We start from the raw sequence: 19,017 nt of genomic DNA on the forward strand, positions 1-19,017 counted from the left end.
GCCAGGGCCATGGGGCAGGAAGGCCAGGCCCTCAGCTGGAAAAGGTGGGCAGAGGCTAAGCTCCCCAAGGAGAAGCTTCACCCACCGCCCATGAAACCTAGGATGAGAAACTTAAAATTGCAGATACTAGGACCTGGCAAAGAAGCTACAAGAGCTTCTTGGTCCCATTCTGATGCTCTCCTGACGTAGGTAGGCAGCGGAGTGATCTCTTGGATCACGTCAGTGCAGGGACTGTCCTGAGGATGTAGTTGTGTGAATGAATATTAATAGCTGCATTCTGTCCACTGCAATCAAATAATTTTGTGGGATATTCAGATGCAGTCAGCACTGGTCTAACTTTGTTCCTGTTGAAGTCAGTGGTAAAACTCCCATTTACTTAAGTGGGGGCAGAGTTGGGTCAGTGCTGAGTGCTTTTGAAAACTCTACCTTTAATGCTCTTTGCATGCATAGTACATTGTATTAAGCTGCTTTTAAAAGCATTTAGAAACAAAGCAGATGCCGTTTTGACTGTTGACTTTAGTTTGCTAGCAAAATGCTAAATTATACAATGAGTATTCTCCCACTCTTCTACAGGACTAAAACTGCTCCAAATGTGTGTGAAAACTTCATTGGTCAGATTTTCAAAAATGCTCTCAAATTGTTCTGTAATATCTGCACTTGTATGATTATCTGTTTGCAAATCAAGATAACCACTGTAGATGCAGAAACATTGATTTTATAGTATCTCAAATTTTCAGCATTTCACAAAACTGAAGGTGACATCTGGTACAAAAATGCTAATTAGACTCTGCAAGCTATGAGTGTGCAGGTAAGCACATACAAAAACTTTTGTGGATACAGTGTAAAAGGTCCCTTCTGAAAGTTTGAATTATGTTGGTTCAGAGAGGGTCCTGAGGATGCAGATCTGTGTGTGAATGCCGATATATAATGCTTAGAGTGTCAAGAACAGGATAGATGTGTGGACACTAAAACTAAATTTTTAAAAATTTTACAAGTATGTTTCCTTTTAATTCTGGCTAATATTCTTTATAAATTAGTCAAATAATTCGAAGAAATGTGAGTAATATATATTTAGTAGAGCTGTCAATTAATCACAGTTAACTAATGCGATTAATGCAAAACAATTAATCAGAATTAAAAAAATAACCGTGATTAATCACAGTTTTAATTGCACTCTTAAACAGTAGAATACCAATTGAAATGTATTAAATATTTTGGATGTTTTTCTACGTTTTGATATAATAATCTGTGTTATATTTGAAATTAAAGTGTATATTGTTTATTACAAATATTTGCACTGTAAAATGAGAAACAAAATAAATATTTTTCAGTTCACCTCATGCAAGTACTGTAATGCAATCTCTTTGTCGTGAAAGTGCCACTTACAAATGTCGCTTTTTTTTGTTACATAACTTCACTCAAAAACAGAACTATGTAAAACTTCAGAGCCTAAAGGCCACTCCATCCTGCTTCTTGTTCAGCCAATCGCTAAGACAAACAAGTTTGTTTGCATTTACAGGAGATAATGCTGCCCACTTCTTATTTACAGTGTCACCAGAAAGTGAGAACAGGCATTTGCCTAGCATTTTTTTGTAGCTGGCATTGCAAGGTATTTACGTACCAGATATGCTAATCATTTGTATACCCTTTCATGTTTCGGCCATCATTCCAGAGGACGTGCTTCCATGCTGATGACGCTTGTTTAAAAAAAAACATGTTAATTAAATTTATGACGGAACTCCTTGGGGGAGAATTATATGTCCCCTGCTCTATTTTACCTGCATTCTGCCACATATATTTCATGTTATAACAGTCTCGAATGATTACCCAGCACATGTTGTTCATTTTAAGAACACTTTCGCTGCAGATTTGACAAAACGCAAAGAAGGTACAAATGTGAGATTTCTAAAGATAGCTACAGCACTTGAGCCAAGGTTTAAGAATCTGAAGTGCCCTCCAAAATCTGAGAGGGACGAGGTGTGGAGCAAGCTTTCAGAAGTCTTAAAAGAGCAATGCTCTGATGCAGAAACTACAGAAACCAAACCACTAAAAAAGAAAATCAGTCTTCTGCTGGGGGCATCTGACTCAGATAATTAAAATGAACATGAGTCGGTCTGCACTGCTTTGGGTCGTTATCAAGCAGAATCCATCATCAGCATGGACATGTCCTCTGGAATGGTGGTTGAAGCATGAAGAGACCTATGAATCTTAAGCACATCTGGCATGTAAATATCTTGCAGTGCTGGCTACAACAGTGCCATGAGAATGCCTGTTCTCACTTTCAGGTGACATTGTAAGCAGGCAGCATTATCTCCTGCAAATGTAAACAAACTTGTTTGAGTGATTGGCTGAACAAGAAGTAGGACTGAGTGGACTTGCAGGCTCTAAAATTTTAGATTGTTTGTTTTATTTTTGAATGCAGTTTTTTTGTACATAATTCTACTTTTGTAAATTCAACTTTCATGGTAGAGATTGCACTACGGTACTTCTATTAGGTGAATTGAAAAATATTATTTCTTTTGTTTTTATACAGTGCAAATACTTGTAATCAAATATAAACATAAAGTAAGTACTGTACACTTTGTATTCTGTGTTGTAATTGAAAACAATATATTTTAAAATGTAGAAAGCATCCAAAATATTTCAATATATGACATTCTGTTGTTGTTTAACAGTGCGATTAATCATGATTAATTTTTTAAATCACTTGACAGTCCTAATATTTAGCCACCAATAAATCTATATAGATAGATTGAAATATTATGTATATCTGCCTAGTTGGCAGAGACGTTAATATTGATTTGCTCCACAAAATAACATTTTGTGTTTTAATCAGACACTTATAATGTAATCTTTTAATTATTATTCCTAACTAGTTAATGCTTTTCCTAACATTTTGTTCTCTTTTTTCAGAAGTACAAAAAGATTTAGCTGGGAATCTCTCACTAACAAAATTAAACTGCTAAATCCCTAAAGGCTGCTTTGAATGTTTACCCCTAAAAGGTAGTTGTAACAAGCTAGAATTATTTTCAGTCTGCCTTAATCTGATGCCAAACCCTCAGAGCCAGATGGAGTTTGGCATCTGTTTACCATTTCTGTAAATAGATGTTTATCCATATCTGTGCAAATGCTGCGTTTGCTCCCCAACTTGCATTTAGCAACTTGTTTGTTTTGTTTGTAAAAATTAAGAATAAGGAGAAATATTAACTTTGTTTCAAAAATGAGTGTTCCAAGGAGCTTTCTCTGACACCTTCAAAGAGCAGTCACTCTTAAAAGTCAGGGCAGGTCAAGGATAATGCAGCTTGGAAATTGTAGCATAAATAGTTCCCTGGGACTAGTCTTCTGTGCCACTCTCATGTTGCCTTCATTCCTTGGTAAGGCAGAGCCAATTTGTAAAAAGAACTGATATATAGTATGATCTGTGTATGGAATTTGATAATTGTACCTTTCAGACTACATGAAGTGGCAGTTCTCTGGAATAAGAAGCCCCACTTCATCACATACTATTCCACTGTACAAGGGGAATACACATACCTGTTTTCATAAGGATTGGTACCAACAGTATATACTCCATTACAGGCTTGCCGCCAGCACCACAGGTTCCTCATATATAGTGCCATCTGCCAGCTCGATATTGCTCAGGTCCTTTAAATATTCTCTTATACCTTGTTTTTCCTTATGGTGTAGTAAACGGTCAACAGATGTAGGCTCAAAGTTGTTGTGAGGGATTAAAATACAACTTTTTTTTGTTGTTTGTGCCAATTTTAATTCTGCCTGTATGAAATAGTCTGATCAGGTTGTTGGGATTTCAGCTCAGGAAGCTTATGCAAGCATTCCCAAATGTAAATCACACCTCAATAGGCCACCATATTTTTGGGGTGGGGAGCATCAAAAATTTGTGGACAAAAGACAGTTTAGTATGGAAATAATTTTTTATTAGGTTAAAATTCCAGAAGATTCTTCAGTCTGAAGAATGTTTTGCCTTTTGCTTTGAAGTATCCTGTGAGAATTGGATGGCTAAAGCAGTGCCTGGAAAATACTGGAGAATCACATGATGGCTAAAAATAAGCACATCTATGACAGGGAAAATAACCAGAGCAGAATTAACTGTTTGTCCGTGAACGTTTACAGAGAATGAAACAGCCATCTGAGGCCTTTTGTGCAAGGAGAACTGGTGTTTTTTATAATGCTGTATGGAAAGAGAAATATGTGAGATCTGTTTGCATGGGTTATAGCATCATACAATGCAAGGTGTGCTGTAAATTAATTTTTGGATAAAATATTTTTTCTTTTTTAATTCTTAGTGTAATAAAACTTAAATGTAGGTGTTAGTGATATGCTGACAAGCATGGAAACTTGAGTTAGCAGGTATTACTCAAAGAATTAATTTCTGTCATCTTTTCTCTCTCCTCTTTCCTTCCCCACCAAACCCTGTTGCCACCCTTCCTATGGGTCAGACACAACTGTATAATCACATCTGTTTTCATTTCAATATGTAGTTCTTTAACCCTTTCTCATGTTATATTGTTGCAGAAGATGTAGAATGCTTTGGGGGCATAGTCTGTACTGGTGATACCCTCTACTAGAGGGCCAGCAAGCTTGTTCCAAGGTGACATGGACTACTGTTCTAGAAACTGGGCTGAAAACCTAGAAAAATATGGCACTATGAAGATGCTATAAACTGTGCATTTAACATGAGTCTTGGGTCTCTTACTCTTTTTTCTAATCTCCAGTATGTCAATGTAGTTCTAATTGAGAAAATTTGTTAATAAACTCTCTTTCCCTCTGGGCAGTTTTTTTTTCAGACTTCCCTTTATTGATGCACATTGCTAAATTCTGAATATATAAACAAAAACAAAACCCCACAGATATCGGTTTACAAGACATAATGACCAATTTAAAATGGCTCCTTCTGCTGCTACAAAGTGGTTGAACCCATTTTACCTAAGCCATCGGGTGGTAATTAAGGCCAGGTGAAAGTTTTCCATCAAAACTGTTTTTTCTGGTGGAAAATTGGATTTTCAGTTAAACAATTTTTTCATGACATTCAAAAATGTCAGGTTTTTCCTTGAAAAATCTAAACCAGAAAAGCTTATGGTTTATGATTGAATTTTTGGTTGTAGGATCAAAAGTCAAAATTTTCCACAGGGCAATAATCATTTTCCAGCTAGCTCTAGTGGTAATATCTTCCTAAATGGCCTTCCCAATCATTTTCAAATTGTGGTCTACAGAGCCTCTTCCATCACAAGGGGGAAGTATGTATAATTGAACTCCATCAGTCACACCCCATCCCAGAAATCTTTTACTGTGCATATATTGGATTACAAGGAGATATTCCAGTATGTAGTCCTGTTAGGTTGCTGGAGTCTGTTTACAAAGACTTTCTTTGTCAGCTTCATGGCAAACACAGTCAGTGTGGGTTTATTAAATTCAGAGGGCAGACTCAAACTGCAAAGAGGCCAAGGGCAGTGAGCGCTGAAGGCAAGGTGAAGAGATTTGTTACTAATGTTAAGTCCTACACCCATGGAGAGGAAATAAATAGCACAGCTAGCGTCAAGCAGCTGAATCTACTGCATTAAAGCAAGTTTATTTCAACTGGTCTCTATAATAGTGTCCTACTATTTAATGTAACTGAGTCATCCAGCCACCACATGGAATGGAAGGTATGGATAAGGGATGGGAGAAAAAGTTCTCTGAACCCTCCCTGTCTTAAGTTCTGACCAATATGGAAGTTTGAGAACCACATCTATATCCCATTACTGATCTGACTTTCACATGATCCAGAGGAGAAAAGATCCTTAGTCTCTGCTAAGTTACTGGAGTGTACAACCATGGTAGTTCAGCATATTACTTACCAGTATGTTGTTAAGGTTTACTACTTTGAATGTAACATTTGTTTTAGACCAGCTGCCTCCATTTATGCCTTCTACTTTTTGAATGATAAGTTACAGGTTTTACTGGAAACAATATTTTTTTTTCCAACAAATCCCTCCACGATGCCTTGTAATTTACATTCCTGATGGATTCAGCTGCTTCAACAACAGCAAAAAAAAACTGCCTGAAGTGGCAAGCAGAGCATATGTGCTCTTTGATTAATATCTAATGAAAGGAGTTGAAACTGCATTGCAAAAAATATATGGGGCTTAATGTTTATTATGTTACGTTCTAATTATACACATGCTGAAGTGGTTAATTATATATAGCTCTAGGCCTCTTACATAGTGTCTATAATATAGAACATAAATGAGTTATTCAGAGACATGGCCAACGTTCAAGAGTGAAATGCTGAGCCTCATTTATGATACACTTTTAAGCAGAGTGGTCACACTTTGCCCAGCTAAAGCTGCTTTGGCAGCTTGCTGCTAGCCTAGGAGCATATCTAATTTGTCTAATATTAAGCAAATTGTGGCCACCCTTCTTTAATGCTAAGGTGGAAATCAGACTATCAATCTACATAGATAGTGCTCCAATTTGATCGAAGAGACCTCCAGTGGACTACGTCTAGCACAAAGGCTGCACTTTCGCCAACCTGATATAAAGGTTTCCAGATCTGAGAATAGCAGTGTGCACTAAAATTCTGCTCTGTAACTTTCCCATGCAGACACTGTGGAAGTGAATGATTCTTGCCTACAGCACCCACATGGGAGAGATACAGCACATCATTTTGATGCATACTGCTATTCATACCCTTTTAGGTCAAACTGTGAGGCAGTATAGACGGACCTTGAGTTACACAAGCTCATTTCCTTTAGATATGGGGCAGACTTAAGAAACAAAATTTAATTTTTTAGCAATAGTTAAGAAGTTTGGTCTGAGGATGTCAGTGGGTGAAAAAGGGGCCCTAAACAATGCAGTAGGGTTACAGTTCTTCTGAAGACCAAGGATTAGATTTTTGTCTTGGGTCACAAATGAAATGCGTTAAGTCTCTGATCCCATTCAGCGGGGAGGATGGGAGGGTGTCATCCCCCCCACCCCACGCAAACCGCCACACAATTGAGCAGGCTCCTGCATGTCCACTGAGCTGTGAGGGGAAGCGTGCATGACCACTAATTCCCTTGTCTTTAAAACAAATGTGTGGGAAAGAGAGATTCTCTCAGTAATGATTTAGTTCATAGGGAAGCTGTTAATTCAAATGACCTTGTCTAAAGCTTAATCTTCCTGAAAGATTTTCTTCTCAGGAGCATGTCACCAGTGTAATTTCTTATTTTAGCCCTTTTTTTTTTTTTTTTTTTAGTGAATTTGACAGAAGAAATACTGCAGTTAATGTGAGTGAGTCTCAGATTCCACTCAAGCAATGACCATGAATGATGAAGCAGAGTACAATGTTTTGGTGTGGCCCTTCTCACTGCATTCATGTTGTTGTCGCATGAGCAGAACTTCATACCATTTTCCACAAATATTAAGCAAGTTACTAATTACTGACATAGCTTCAGAGACAATTTGCCCATGAGGCAGTCAATAGTTGGAGTATTTTGTCTGTAGAACTACAAATAAAGCCCAGAAGTCATATTTAGACAGAATCCTGTACCCTTTAATTTGAATACATCTACTCAGAGTATTAAGTAACCTGACATTCTGATCCCACATTTTTGTAATCAGCAATGAAAAGTTTGGGATTGTAGCAGTTTATACAAAATGTAAACATTTTAAATCTGGACATAAAAACTCCTGTTTAGCAAAAAGGAAAGAAAATAGAAGTTGTAGTGGGAAATTCTTTGGCATAATGAGACTGATAGTTTGAGAATGATGCCCATGTTTTTTAGGGCATCATTAATATACTGCTTGAGAATTGTAATGTTTTTAATATCTGCTCTATCCAATTTATATTACATTGTCAAGATAAAAATAATTGCTGTCTTTATAAACAGTATATTAAATGATCTTACACCGGTGGGGGTTGTATGGCCAGGTACAAACTAAAATGAACTGAGTGTTAATTCAGGCAGCTGTGATGCTGCTAACAAGCTCAGTGACATGGTACATTTAAAATTGAGCTGTGAACTAACATAAAATCATAACAAACTGTCAGTTTTGGACATCTAAAGTTAACCCTGTATGACTGGGAGTTGAGACTGCCTGTTAGCATCCCATCTGTTGATAATGAAATGCCTCATATGCCAGTGATGATTGAAAGGAACTATTACATGACATGATATGTAGGGGAGTCATTTGATTGTTTTCATGAATCATTCTTTTGAAAATACAGTTGAAACTGTCATGGATTTCTGCCTAGACAGGAATGTATAATAGATATTGCTATTTATTTCCATAGCACTAGCAAAGTGTCTGGTACTTTTGCAGGTAACAAGATATCCCTGTTACCCAAACGAATAAATGTATAGTTAAAATGGACAACATACTGACACAGAGCAGACTGGGGATCAGAGGCAATTAAAACTACATTAATGAACAAAGACATACACAGAGCATGTATCTTGTTAAGCTGTTTGGGGCAGGGACTGTCCTCTTTGCTGCATATCTGTCCAGAGAATATGTAGTACAGTGTGGGCCTGATATCTGATTGGTGCCCTTGGATTCCATAATATACAAATAAATAATAATTAAATCACATTGGCTGGACTAAGTGCACAGACAAAAATTAATAATGAAAGTAAAATACTCTTTTTCTCAATAAGAAATAAGAAAGTCTGCTGCTATTCAGCTCTGAGGAGATACTATCCTATTTTCTGTGTACTGCATCTTTAAACGTAAGGACTTTGCCAGTCTGCTGGGAGAATGAAGGGAGGTGGGAAGAGTGTTGAGAGCAGGTCAAGATGGAGGATCTGAGAGACTCAGTACCATGGGATTCTGGCTTGGAATCCTCATGCTAAAATAAGTCATCTGGACTGGAAGAACATATTGGCTATTTGTGTATGGAAAATATAGCGCCTCTCCACACAGAATTAATGGAGCTATTCCAGATTTACAGTGGTGTAAATAAGTGCAGTATTTGCACTCCTAGTGTTCAATTGTGCAGCTATTAAGTCTATCAAAGTTTCCCATTGTGAGTCCCAAGTTACAGGTACTTAACTGATTAAAAATGATCTGGGCTGAAATATTGCATTTAATCATCGTTCCAGATTGGAGCGGTTACACTTTTTTATAAAATTACGGTTCTGTTGGAAATTCATTTCCTCCCAGGGGCTTTCCCTGAGGCCAAACCAAAAGAATAGACATGGAGATAAAACTTACTTTAATGCAAAAGATTTTCAGTTAGCAGAGGATGCCCAGCAAATTCTATTCGAATTTCATTTTCAGCTGTCTCTAGCTCGTGCCATCTGGAGCATTCAGATTATTTAGCTTTTTTTAAACTACATTACTGATTATGGATATCAGAACATCCTGTTCATTTAGGGCCTGATCCTGAGCAGTAAGGCGCATACCTAACTCCAGCTGACTTTAGTGGGGTTGACGTGCATAGTGTCATTCAGCATAAGGAATTAAAAAAGCCATAGACTTAATATTTTAAAGCATAGTCCTTTAATAACTCTTATGCTTGTGAAAGATGCTATATGAGCATAACATATAGCAGTGTTATACATAACAAGAGCAGTGTTATCAAATGATCTCTAACAACAGGCAGGAAACAGTCTGAGCTTTCGCAGAATACCCCACTATGGTGCCTCAAATTGCAATTGAAAGAGAACATCTAGAGGTGAGAGAGTAGGTAGACGACTGTGCCTATTCAGTTCGTCCTCTCTGCTCATATTCAGTACATGCGATTTTATAATTAGAAGTTTTATGAAGTGGACTCAGGCTATATAACATCAGATGTTAACTTCTGGTCATATCATCATATTCTCTGTCCAGTGATTTACATGTTTCACATCCCATACCTAGGGACCTACCAAATTCATGGCCATGATAAACGCGTCATGAACTGTGAAATATGGTCCTCCGTGTCCGGTGAAATCTGGTCTTTTGCGGGCCCTTACCTTCCTATACAGATTTCACAGGGGAGACCAGTGTTTCCCAAATTGGGAGTCCTGACCCGAAAAGGAATTGCAGAGCGATCACAAGGTAATTTTAGTGGGGTTATGTTATTCCTGTGCTTGCTTCTGTGCTGCCTTCAGAGCTGGGTGGCTGGAGAGCGGCAGCTGCTGACTGAGGGCCCAGCTCTGCAGGCAGCATTGCAGAGGTAAAGGTGGCAATACTATACCATGCCATCCTTACTTCTGCGCTGTTGCTGGCGGCGGCTCTGCCTTCACAGCTGGGCTCCCAGCCAGCAGCAGCTGCTGCTCTCCAGCCGCCCAGCTCTGAAGGCAGCAGCACCGCCAGAAGCAGCAGCACAGAAGTAAGATTAGCAGTGCCGCAACCACTCCTAAAATAACCTTGTGGAAATGCCCCCCCCCCCCCCCCCCTTTTTTTTTTTTTTTTTTTTAGCCAGGACCCCTACAATTACAACACCATGACATTTAAGATTTAAATTGCTGAAATCATGAAATTTTATTATTTTAAAAATCCTATGACTGTGAAATTGACCAAAATGGACCATGAATTTGATATGTCCCTAGCCAGACCCTATTACTAATTCCTAAAGTTATACCACCATTTTTTAAGTTGGTATTCTAATGGTATTAGTTTTTGCCATTGTAGGCTGCAGTAGGAGATAATAAGCCTCGATCCTTGGTCTTGATATGCATAAAAAGCCATATTCAGTTATTTTCTGGTAACAGCTATCTAAGTGTGTGTGCGCGTGTTGTTTTTTCAATGGGTGGCTTCTTCCGTTCATTGTGTTCTGGTCTAGAATGTTGTAACCCAAGACATTACTGGACAAAGTGTGTCCATATTGCACTGTCTTGTCACTTCTGCTGTCTCCTGTTCATCTGTAAATGCAATTTAGAAATGCCCTCTTGGGTTAAACAGACATGAACTTACTGCTTCCTATACATCTGACCATGTATCCACCTAATTTCTACACTAGTGCTGCATATTAGTTATTCTGTGCATTGTACCCTACTATAGAAGTGAAAAAGTGACTAGTTTCTGGAACTCCTCCTTTCCAAGCTATTCAAATCTTTTCAAAACCTTTGTTCACTTTAACCTGTGACTCTAAATCATCCTCGCCTTGCCTGTCGTCTTCACATGCTGCATTTCTGTCCTCTGATTGACTAGTCTGTAAAGATACATACTGGACTTGTTTTCAGAACTTAGAAACTTCATCTTTCTTTTCTGTTACTTTTTCTCTTTATGTTTTTAAGTTTTATGAGTCACTGTACCAAGTTTGATGAAGCAGTGTTTGTTAATAAGGGGGTCAACTTCCCTGCAAAGGGTCTAATATCTTTCCAGGGACAATGAAGAAGATTTTTTTCCCCTTGCCTAACCCTTTCTGTAAGAAATATGCTCGGTACGTGCATTTGAAGTCAGACACAGCGGTAGAGCTCCAGGTTCCATGAAGGCTGCTTTTACTAGCAGCTTTTCAGAAGTCTGGGCAATCTGAGCCAGTTGAATGCACTGTGGCTGATCCCACTTGGCTATGTTGCCTGCAGTCCCACTCAGAACGGCATTGACAGGAAGAATGAGATTGCACCTAGTTAAAGTCTGCTTACGGTGGCATTCTATCCTCTAGTCTGGAACCTCTCTCAAGTGATAGAATTGCACAGCTTGTTTCCTTTATATGGCCCTTCTTTATGTTTTAACACCTTGGTCTTCAAGAAGTTTTTGCTGAACTCTTAAGTGGAAACAAGCCAGGAAGGAAAAGAAACAGGCTGCCCTTGCCCTAGCTTTTAAAATATGCACCTTTGTTCCCACTTTACAAAACTTACCATGTATCTGAGGAGATTATTTATCTGGCTCTAGTGAAGAGTAAGATTTAGAAACGCTGATGAAAGCATTCCTATTCTACCTATGTGAAATATGTGGTGGCGATGTGTATATAAAAGGTATTGTATGAAAAATGAAGCTTATTGTCATTTGGGATGCAGGGATCACTTAAATGTCAGAGAAGGCTGCTGGTATCCTAAAAAAAGATTTGTTTTAATGAGTTGTGATTTCACCTGTATTTAAAGTATTGTCCTGGCCCTTGGGGAAAATGTTAGTGAAGATTATACACAAAGATCTGCTGGTTTCTGACAAAGGAAAAAATGGCAACTAAAGATCTGACTCTATTGTCAGAGTACTTTACCAAAAAGACTTACTTCTTTGTTTGTATAAGAGCAGTAGGGCACCGTTGGTGTGTATTGATTCATGTTAGCCTCATGAACCAAATTTTATTGTTCGAGATACTAAGTGCTCTTTCAAAAGAATAAGTAATTTTAGGCATGTGAACAGTGTAAATTTCGTCTTTACAAACTCTGTATATTGTACCTGAACTCTGTTATCAAGGGGTGATGTGGTCCATGTATGTAACTTTTAAGGACTTCAGGATGGAAGATGCTATATTTTGGCCGGATTGGAGTTTTAACTTTCTGTTGGCATATATCAATAATTTTATTTGTAACAAATGAAAAAGTATGGTGGAATTTTAGCCAAAATGGTGTCCACTAAAAGCAGATGAACTGTATAATTGTTTATACTCTCAGGGCATTCACTGGAGAATATAAAGTGATGAGAAAAGATAACTCTTGGTACAATAGCCAGTGCAGTCTGTGACTAAATCACAAGAACCTAACAAGCTGGACTGAATCACCAATCATTACAATTCCTCCCAATCAGCTTTTGAGCTTCTTGACTGAGGAGCCTGAGGGCATCTTGTGGGGATCGGGGCGGGGGGGGTAATGGGAGTGGGGGGTTGCTACATCAAAGCTTATTTGTGGATTATTTGAGTTTCTTAGGTTTTTACTCTTTACTCCATTCCTTGAAGGAAAATAGGCAACCTAACAAGCCTAACTTTTCCTCCTCAAGCCTTAAGTATAATTCAGGTAGGCAGAGAGGTCGAGGGAGTTCATTTCTGTGCTTTTTAATTCTGCTCAGGCATTTTTGTTTTAAAAACTGGTAACCTTAGGCCACATTGATGTAATCACATCACAATGTATGTGCATGTAAAGAGGGAGGGCAGGAATTAGGAGTATGTGGTATAAGTGACGGTTTAGGATGGCAGGCTAGGTAGAGACCATTAAGTGGGTGGTCTCTTCTGAAGAATAATTGGAGTGGAATGTCCTGTGCTTTGGGAGTTGGTGCTGCTCATTACAGTACATGAAGCGTGGGCATCTCCTTCCACAAATGGTAAACTCAGAGCCCAGATGGGACTTTAATAATCACTCAAACCGTAAAGAAGAGAGGAGAAGGGAAGAGCACCATATCAGTTGTCAATCCTAAGTGCATATAAAGATAGCACTAGCACAACATTTTCTTGTGTGTGTACTTAAGCGTTTGTGAGTGCTTGATGCTTGTGAAAGTAGAGTACCTATCTGTGCTTGGTATGGGTGCTGTTTTCTGTAGGCAAAAGTGTTGCTGTACATTTGGGTACATTATCAGCTTTGCTTTTCACATGATGTACCAAAAACCACCTTAGCTGATCAGAAACATGATCTTTTGGCCACTGCACCAACCAAGTGCTCACTGATGGATTTAATTCTGTTTGCATCTGCTGAATTTCAGTGTGATTGTACAAGTAATGGTGTTAGTTTCTTCTCCATTTTAAATCATAGAAGCAGATAGACTTACAAATAAAATCACCACAAATTTAAATTAACTTGACATTCTACACTAAATTTTTAAAATCAAGAAATATTAAATATTAAGCTAAATGATTTAGTTGTTGCCGTGTCATCTTTAAAACTGTTAAGTAGTAGTAATTAAAGAAATTATATTATTTATTCACCTTTCTTTGAGTATCAGTGAGCTATTTTGTCCTTTTAAACTGAAAGTAACATTCTTGTTATGGTATTTACTTTCCTTTTTAATATTTTGCACTAAAGTGATCATCTTTCTACTTACAACTGGGAAGTAACAGCACTAATGGTCATATACAAATTAAATAGCTTTTTTTCTGTATCTGGAAGAGGTAAAAATTCAAAATTATTTGGAGTATAATACTTACACTGGACAGAAATACTTAAATCTGATTTTTAAAAGTGTGTTCTCAAAACAATTTTATTCTTGTGCTTTCAGGTGCTGCTAAATCCAGTCCAGTTTCTAAACCAGGGTCCACACCTTCTCGTCCATCGTCAGCAAAAAAAGCCACACCAAGCAGCTCAGCGTCCAAATCAGATAAAGATTTGGAAACACAGGTCATACAACTCAGTGAACAGGTAACTTTGCTTCAACCACAGAATTAGTTATCAGTAGGGACCTACCAAATTCATGGTCCATTTTGGTCAATTTCACGGGCATAGGATTTTAAAAATAAATTTCATTAGTTCAGTTATTTAAATCTGAAATGTCAAGATGCTGTAATTGTAAGGGTCATGAACCAAAAAGAAGTTGTCAGAGGTGCGGGTCTGCAAGGTTATTGTAGGGGGATTGCAGTAATGCTACCCTTACTTCTGTGCTGCTGCTGACGGTGATTGCCTTCAGAGTTGGGCAGCTGGAGAGCAGCAGCTGCTGTCCAAGAGCCCTGCTGTGAAGCCAGAGCCCCTGCCAGCATCAGCGCAGAAGTAAGGGTGGCATGGTGTGGCATTGCCAGCCTTACTTCTGCGCTGCTGCTGGTGAGGTGCTGCCTTTAGAGCTGGGAGCCCGGCCAACAGCCATTGCGCTCCAGCCGCCCAGCTCTGAAGGCAGCACAAGAGCAAGAATACCACGATCCCCCTAAAATAATGTTGTGACTGCCCTGCAACTCCCTTTTGGGTCAGGAAACCCCATTTGAGAAATGCTGGTTTCCCCTGTGAAATCTGTTTAGTATAGGGTAAAAGTACACAAAAGACCAGATTTCACAGGGAGAAACCCGATTTCACGATCAGTGATGCATTTTTTCGTGGCTGTGAATTTGGTAGGGCCATAGTAATCAGAAGCACTAGGAAAGATGAAAAGTCATGAAACTGAAGATTGTACTGAGACAGAGCAAAACACTGAACAACTGAAAAATGAACTTCCGATTTCAGTCTGGATTATATTCACTTCACAATGGTAAAGGATCTAACAAATGGAATAGCTCAGCTACGAACAAAAAAGTGATGTCATTAAAAAATACTCCTCTAGCAGATGGCAGTAGGATGGCCAATGTTGTACCCATATTTTAAAAAGATGCTAAGGATGATTTTGGGTGAATCATACTGCAGTGTGAGAGCTGCCTTAAAGCTAGTTGTACTTGAATATGCATATTACAGTTTTACTTGAATACATAGCTGCATGGTTTATAAGAAAAATTCTAGTCCCTCCAACATGTTGCATGAGAATTTAGAAAGAACGAAAGAATTGATGGATTTTATATATTTAGAGTTTAAAGGGTATCTTGGTAATTATTTTGCCCTGTTATGAAGAATCCAGTAACATTTTGTGAGTTAAGTCTATCCTTATGGATTAAAGCTTCTGATAGGAGGAATAATAATAATAAAAAAACCCAAAAAACATTTTTCACCAGGGAAAGAGGTTTAATAGTAGGGTGCCATGGATCTGTAGTAGAATTGGAAGTTTGGTGGTGGTCAATATACTTTGCTATCTGGAAGGACGACAACACAAAGGCAAAATACCTTTTTCAACTGAGAAAAGGATATATCTTTACATAGTGATTGACTAACCTATAGCAGTGGCTCTCAACCTTTCCAGACTATAGTGCCCCTTTCAGGAGTCTGATTGGTCTTGTGTACCCTCAAGTGTCACCTCACTTAAAAACTACTTGCTTACAAAATCAGACATAAAAATACAAGAGTGTCACAGAATAATTACTGAAAAATTGATTACTTTTTCATTTTTATCATATAATTATAAAATCAATGGGAATATAAATGTTGTACTTACATTTCAGTGAACACTATATAGGCAGTATAAACAAATAGTTTTCTGTATGAAATTTTAATTTGATCTGACTTTTTTATGCTGTTTATGTAGTCTGTTGTAAAACTAGACAAATATCTAGATAAGTTGATGTACCATGAAAACCTCTGCATACACCTAGGTGTATGTGTACTCCGAGTTGAGAACCAGTGACCTATAGAACTTTGTTACAGGATGTTATTGAAGATTAAACTAAGATTTTTAAAAATTAGACTTTTATATTAAGAATAGAGAGCTTGATTTTTATTTCCACAAAAGATTCTTTACACTTATTTGACCTTAAAGAGGCCTTAAATTAGGCATAAATTCCATTTACATCTGCTTTGAGGTCTCTTCACACTACTAAAATGGTGTACAGGGCCCTTAGTGGGTATGAGAATCAGGCCTGAATTATAATTTTACTAACTAGGACAGAATTACAAAGGCTGTTCCCCCTTGTGCTTCAGAGTAGAGACTGTGTGCCTGTTTGAACAGGGCTAAACACAACAGAGGCTGGATCCTGATTGGATCCTCTGTAAATATTTTTTTAAAGGTCTATAATGAACCAAACTATAAACTAAATCATCTCTACTAGATTGCTGTATGTAGGAAAAATGTAGAACAGGGCTCAAACATTATGCACCATATCCATGCTTATAGGTCTCTGAAGTTGGGCACTGAAGTCTGTGGTTAGGAGCCTAAATAAGTGGCCTGACTTTCAAAAGTGCCCAGTTCCCCTTCCACACTGAGAAGGGTTCAGGCATGAGGCCTGATACCTGAATGGATTGCACACAGAAGCTAGAAAAGGGGTCAAGGTGCAGCTAGCCATGTAACCATGATAAGATGGAGTGAACAGAACTTGCTAGACTGTAGTCATTGCTTCAGCTCTGTTATTTGGGGTACTAACTAGTGGAGGAAATAAACTGGTTTGTGTTCTAGTATGGTGGGCTATCGAAAGGGAACTTATTGGTACATCATCACTAATTTTCTACTAGCTGACATGTTGTCAGGTTATTGAAAATATTAATTTAGTTTCTTTCATTATAGAGATAACTTGAGTCTCAGGAACTGCTGACTTAGAGCAGTGGTTTTCAACCAGGGGTACATGTACCCCTTGGGGTACACAGAGGTCTCCCAGGGAGTACAGCAGCTCATCTAGATATTTGCCTAGTTTTACAACAGGCTGCCTAGAAAGCACTAGCAAAGTCAGTACAAACTAAAATTTCATACAAACATGTAATTGTTTATATTGCTCTATATACTATACACTGAACTATAAGTACAATATTTATATTCCCAATCCAAAATTTATTTAATTAGATGGTGAAAAATGGTAAGCAAGCAATTTCAAGTAATAGTATGTGCTGCTGACGTTTCTGTATTTTTATGCTAGTTTTGGTAAGCAAGTAGTGTTTAAGTGAGGTAAACTTGGTGTGTAAGACAAATCAGACTCTGAAAGGAAACAGTAGTCTGGAAAAGGTTGAGAACCACTGACTTAGAATTTTGATGTTCTCACCATCTGAATTGAATATGATAAGGTAAACCCGTGTATTTACCATTTGGCAATTGCTACCCTGAATGGTCCTCACCTTTGCCTATTCTACTGCTTAAGATCTTCCTTAATTATCCCAATGACCGAATGGAGTGGTAACATTTATTTGTAGAGTTAAGTATACAGCAGCTAGAATATTTGATACTCTGACTTTCATTCACATAAAGTTATTCTTTCAAAAAAGTATTTGAGGCTCTGTTCGTAGTATACAGGAATCTGTTATTGTAACTATACTAGTCAGGATGAACGTCATAAAAATGAGTGCTTAGCCAAATGATGAACAGGTATAGTGGTTGAAACAAAGCTGCCAAGATGTATAATTGAAACGCGTAGAGTCCTCATTCTACAGGTGTCAAATAAGAGAAGTTTACTCTTGAAACTGAAGCAGTTTTCAGCGTTCTTCTATCATTGTGGCATCATGGGCTTTATTGGCACACTACACTCCTGGCGCAGTATTGGGGGTGGGCGGGGGAGAGGGAGCGCAGAATAGTGCATGTGCTCATTGCACCTCCACAGGCCTGCTAGGTGAAGGCGGTTTCAGGCCCTTGCCCCACTCTGGAGTACAACATGCCAGAGGCTATCCTATCCACATGCCGGGGTCCACTGTACCTGCGGAACGCTTCGGTGCTTCCGCTTCAACTTGGTCCTCTGGCGGTGGGCAGACCACAGGCCTCCAGTAAAGCTGCTGGAGGCAGTCCGAGGGTACCCGGGAGCTGCAACTCTGCGGCGTCCAGACTGCATTGGTGGCGTGCTGGCCTGGCGCTCACACTGGCCGGTGACCTGCCATCAAGTCGCACATGATCAATGCCCTGCCCTACCTCAACCTCATCCTGGAGAGGTCCGAGAGGGTCTCAGCTCCTTAGATTTGTCCACGCCAGCTCTCCACTAGGCAGATTTATTAGACTCATCCTTTGCAAGTAATGTTTGTATCGTCAATGTCACTTTCAACTTGCCTCCCAGCTAGCTAGCAGTCTCTCTTCTATATATAAAACATCACAAATAATCACTTTTCACAAGGAAGCAGACTTAAGAGCTAGCAAGTCTAATAAAAAAAGACCAAAAAGCCACTAAAGAAACTCACCAGAAAAACCCTAGCACAGCACACAAGAGAGGAGAACGGAGTCGAGAATATGGACACTTGTATTCATATTCTGTGGTAAGAGTCCGGTGATAGAAATAGCAGACAATTGGCATGAGTTTATTGAGTTGTGAGTTTCGCACCAAAACAAAAAACCCAACTCAGGCCTAAATAAATTAGGGGCCATATGATTACGGTGACTATGATTATGTCGCTAGCTATATTGTTGTTTTTCCTAAAGTTAAATAAGTAGGTGTAGGGAGAGAACTTGTTAGAGTGGGCCACCGAGCACACGAGTTGAGTGTGCGTCTACTACACGGCCATCAGAAAAGCATGTTGTGAGAACCCCGCATGCAAACGGAGCACCGATCAACCAGCTGAAAAGGCGGTATGTAGAACTACCACTGACATTTTATGCCAAGTGTAAGAAATTCTGAAAACCCAGCACCAAGACAGTCTAAACAAGTAGAAACAAAGGATAAGCAGCCCCACAGTACTTGGGCTCAAAAATTAAAAAAAAAAATGGATTAGGTCT

General features: G+C 38.7%; 1 protein-coding gene across 5 annotated transcripts in view; it reads left to right on the plus strand.

Annotated features, from left to right (window-relative positions):
* The window catches only part of MAPRE2 (microtubule associated protein RP/EB family member 2), a 156,591-nt gene that overhangs the window by 120,899 nt on the left and 16,675 nt on the right, over positions 1-19,017 (plus strand). For 4 of the 5 annotated variants that reach the window (XR_004377288.2, XR_004377287.2, XR_012655347.1 and 1 more), the window contains one exon: positions 14,053-14,192. Coding sequence is in view for 1 of the 5 variants with exons in the window: in XM_032806260.2 (XP_032662151.1) it covers positions 14,053-14,199 (147 nt within the window). In the remaining 4 variants the exon portion in view is untranslated. Of the gene's footprint in view, positions 1-14,052; positions 14,200-19,017 lie in introns of all 5 variants that reach the window. The other variant, XM_032806260.2, reaches the window with a different exon arrangement.

This window comes from Chelonoidis abingdonii, chromosome 2 (assembly GCF_003597395.2).
Source record: "Chelonoidis abingdonii isolate Lonesome George chromosome 2, CheloAbing_2.0, whole genome shotgun sequence".
Lineage (NCBI taxonomy): Eukaryota > Metazoa > Chordata > Testudines > Testudinidae > Chelonoidis > Chelonoidis abingdonii.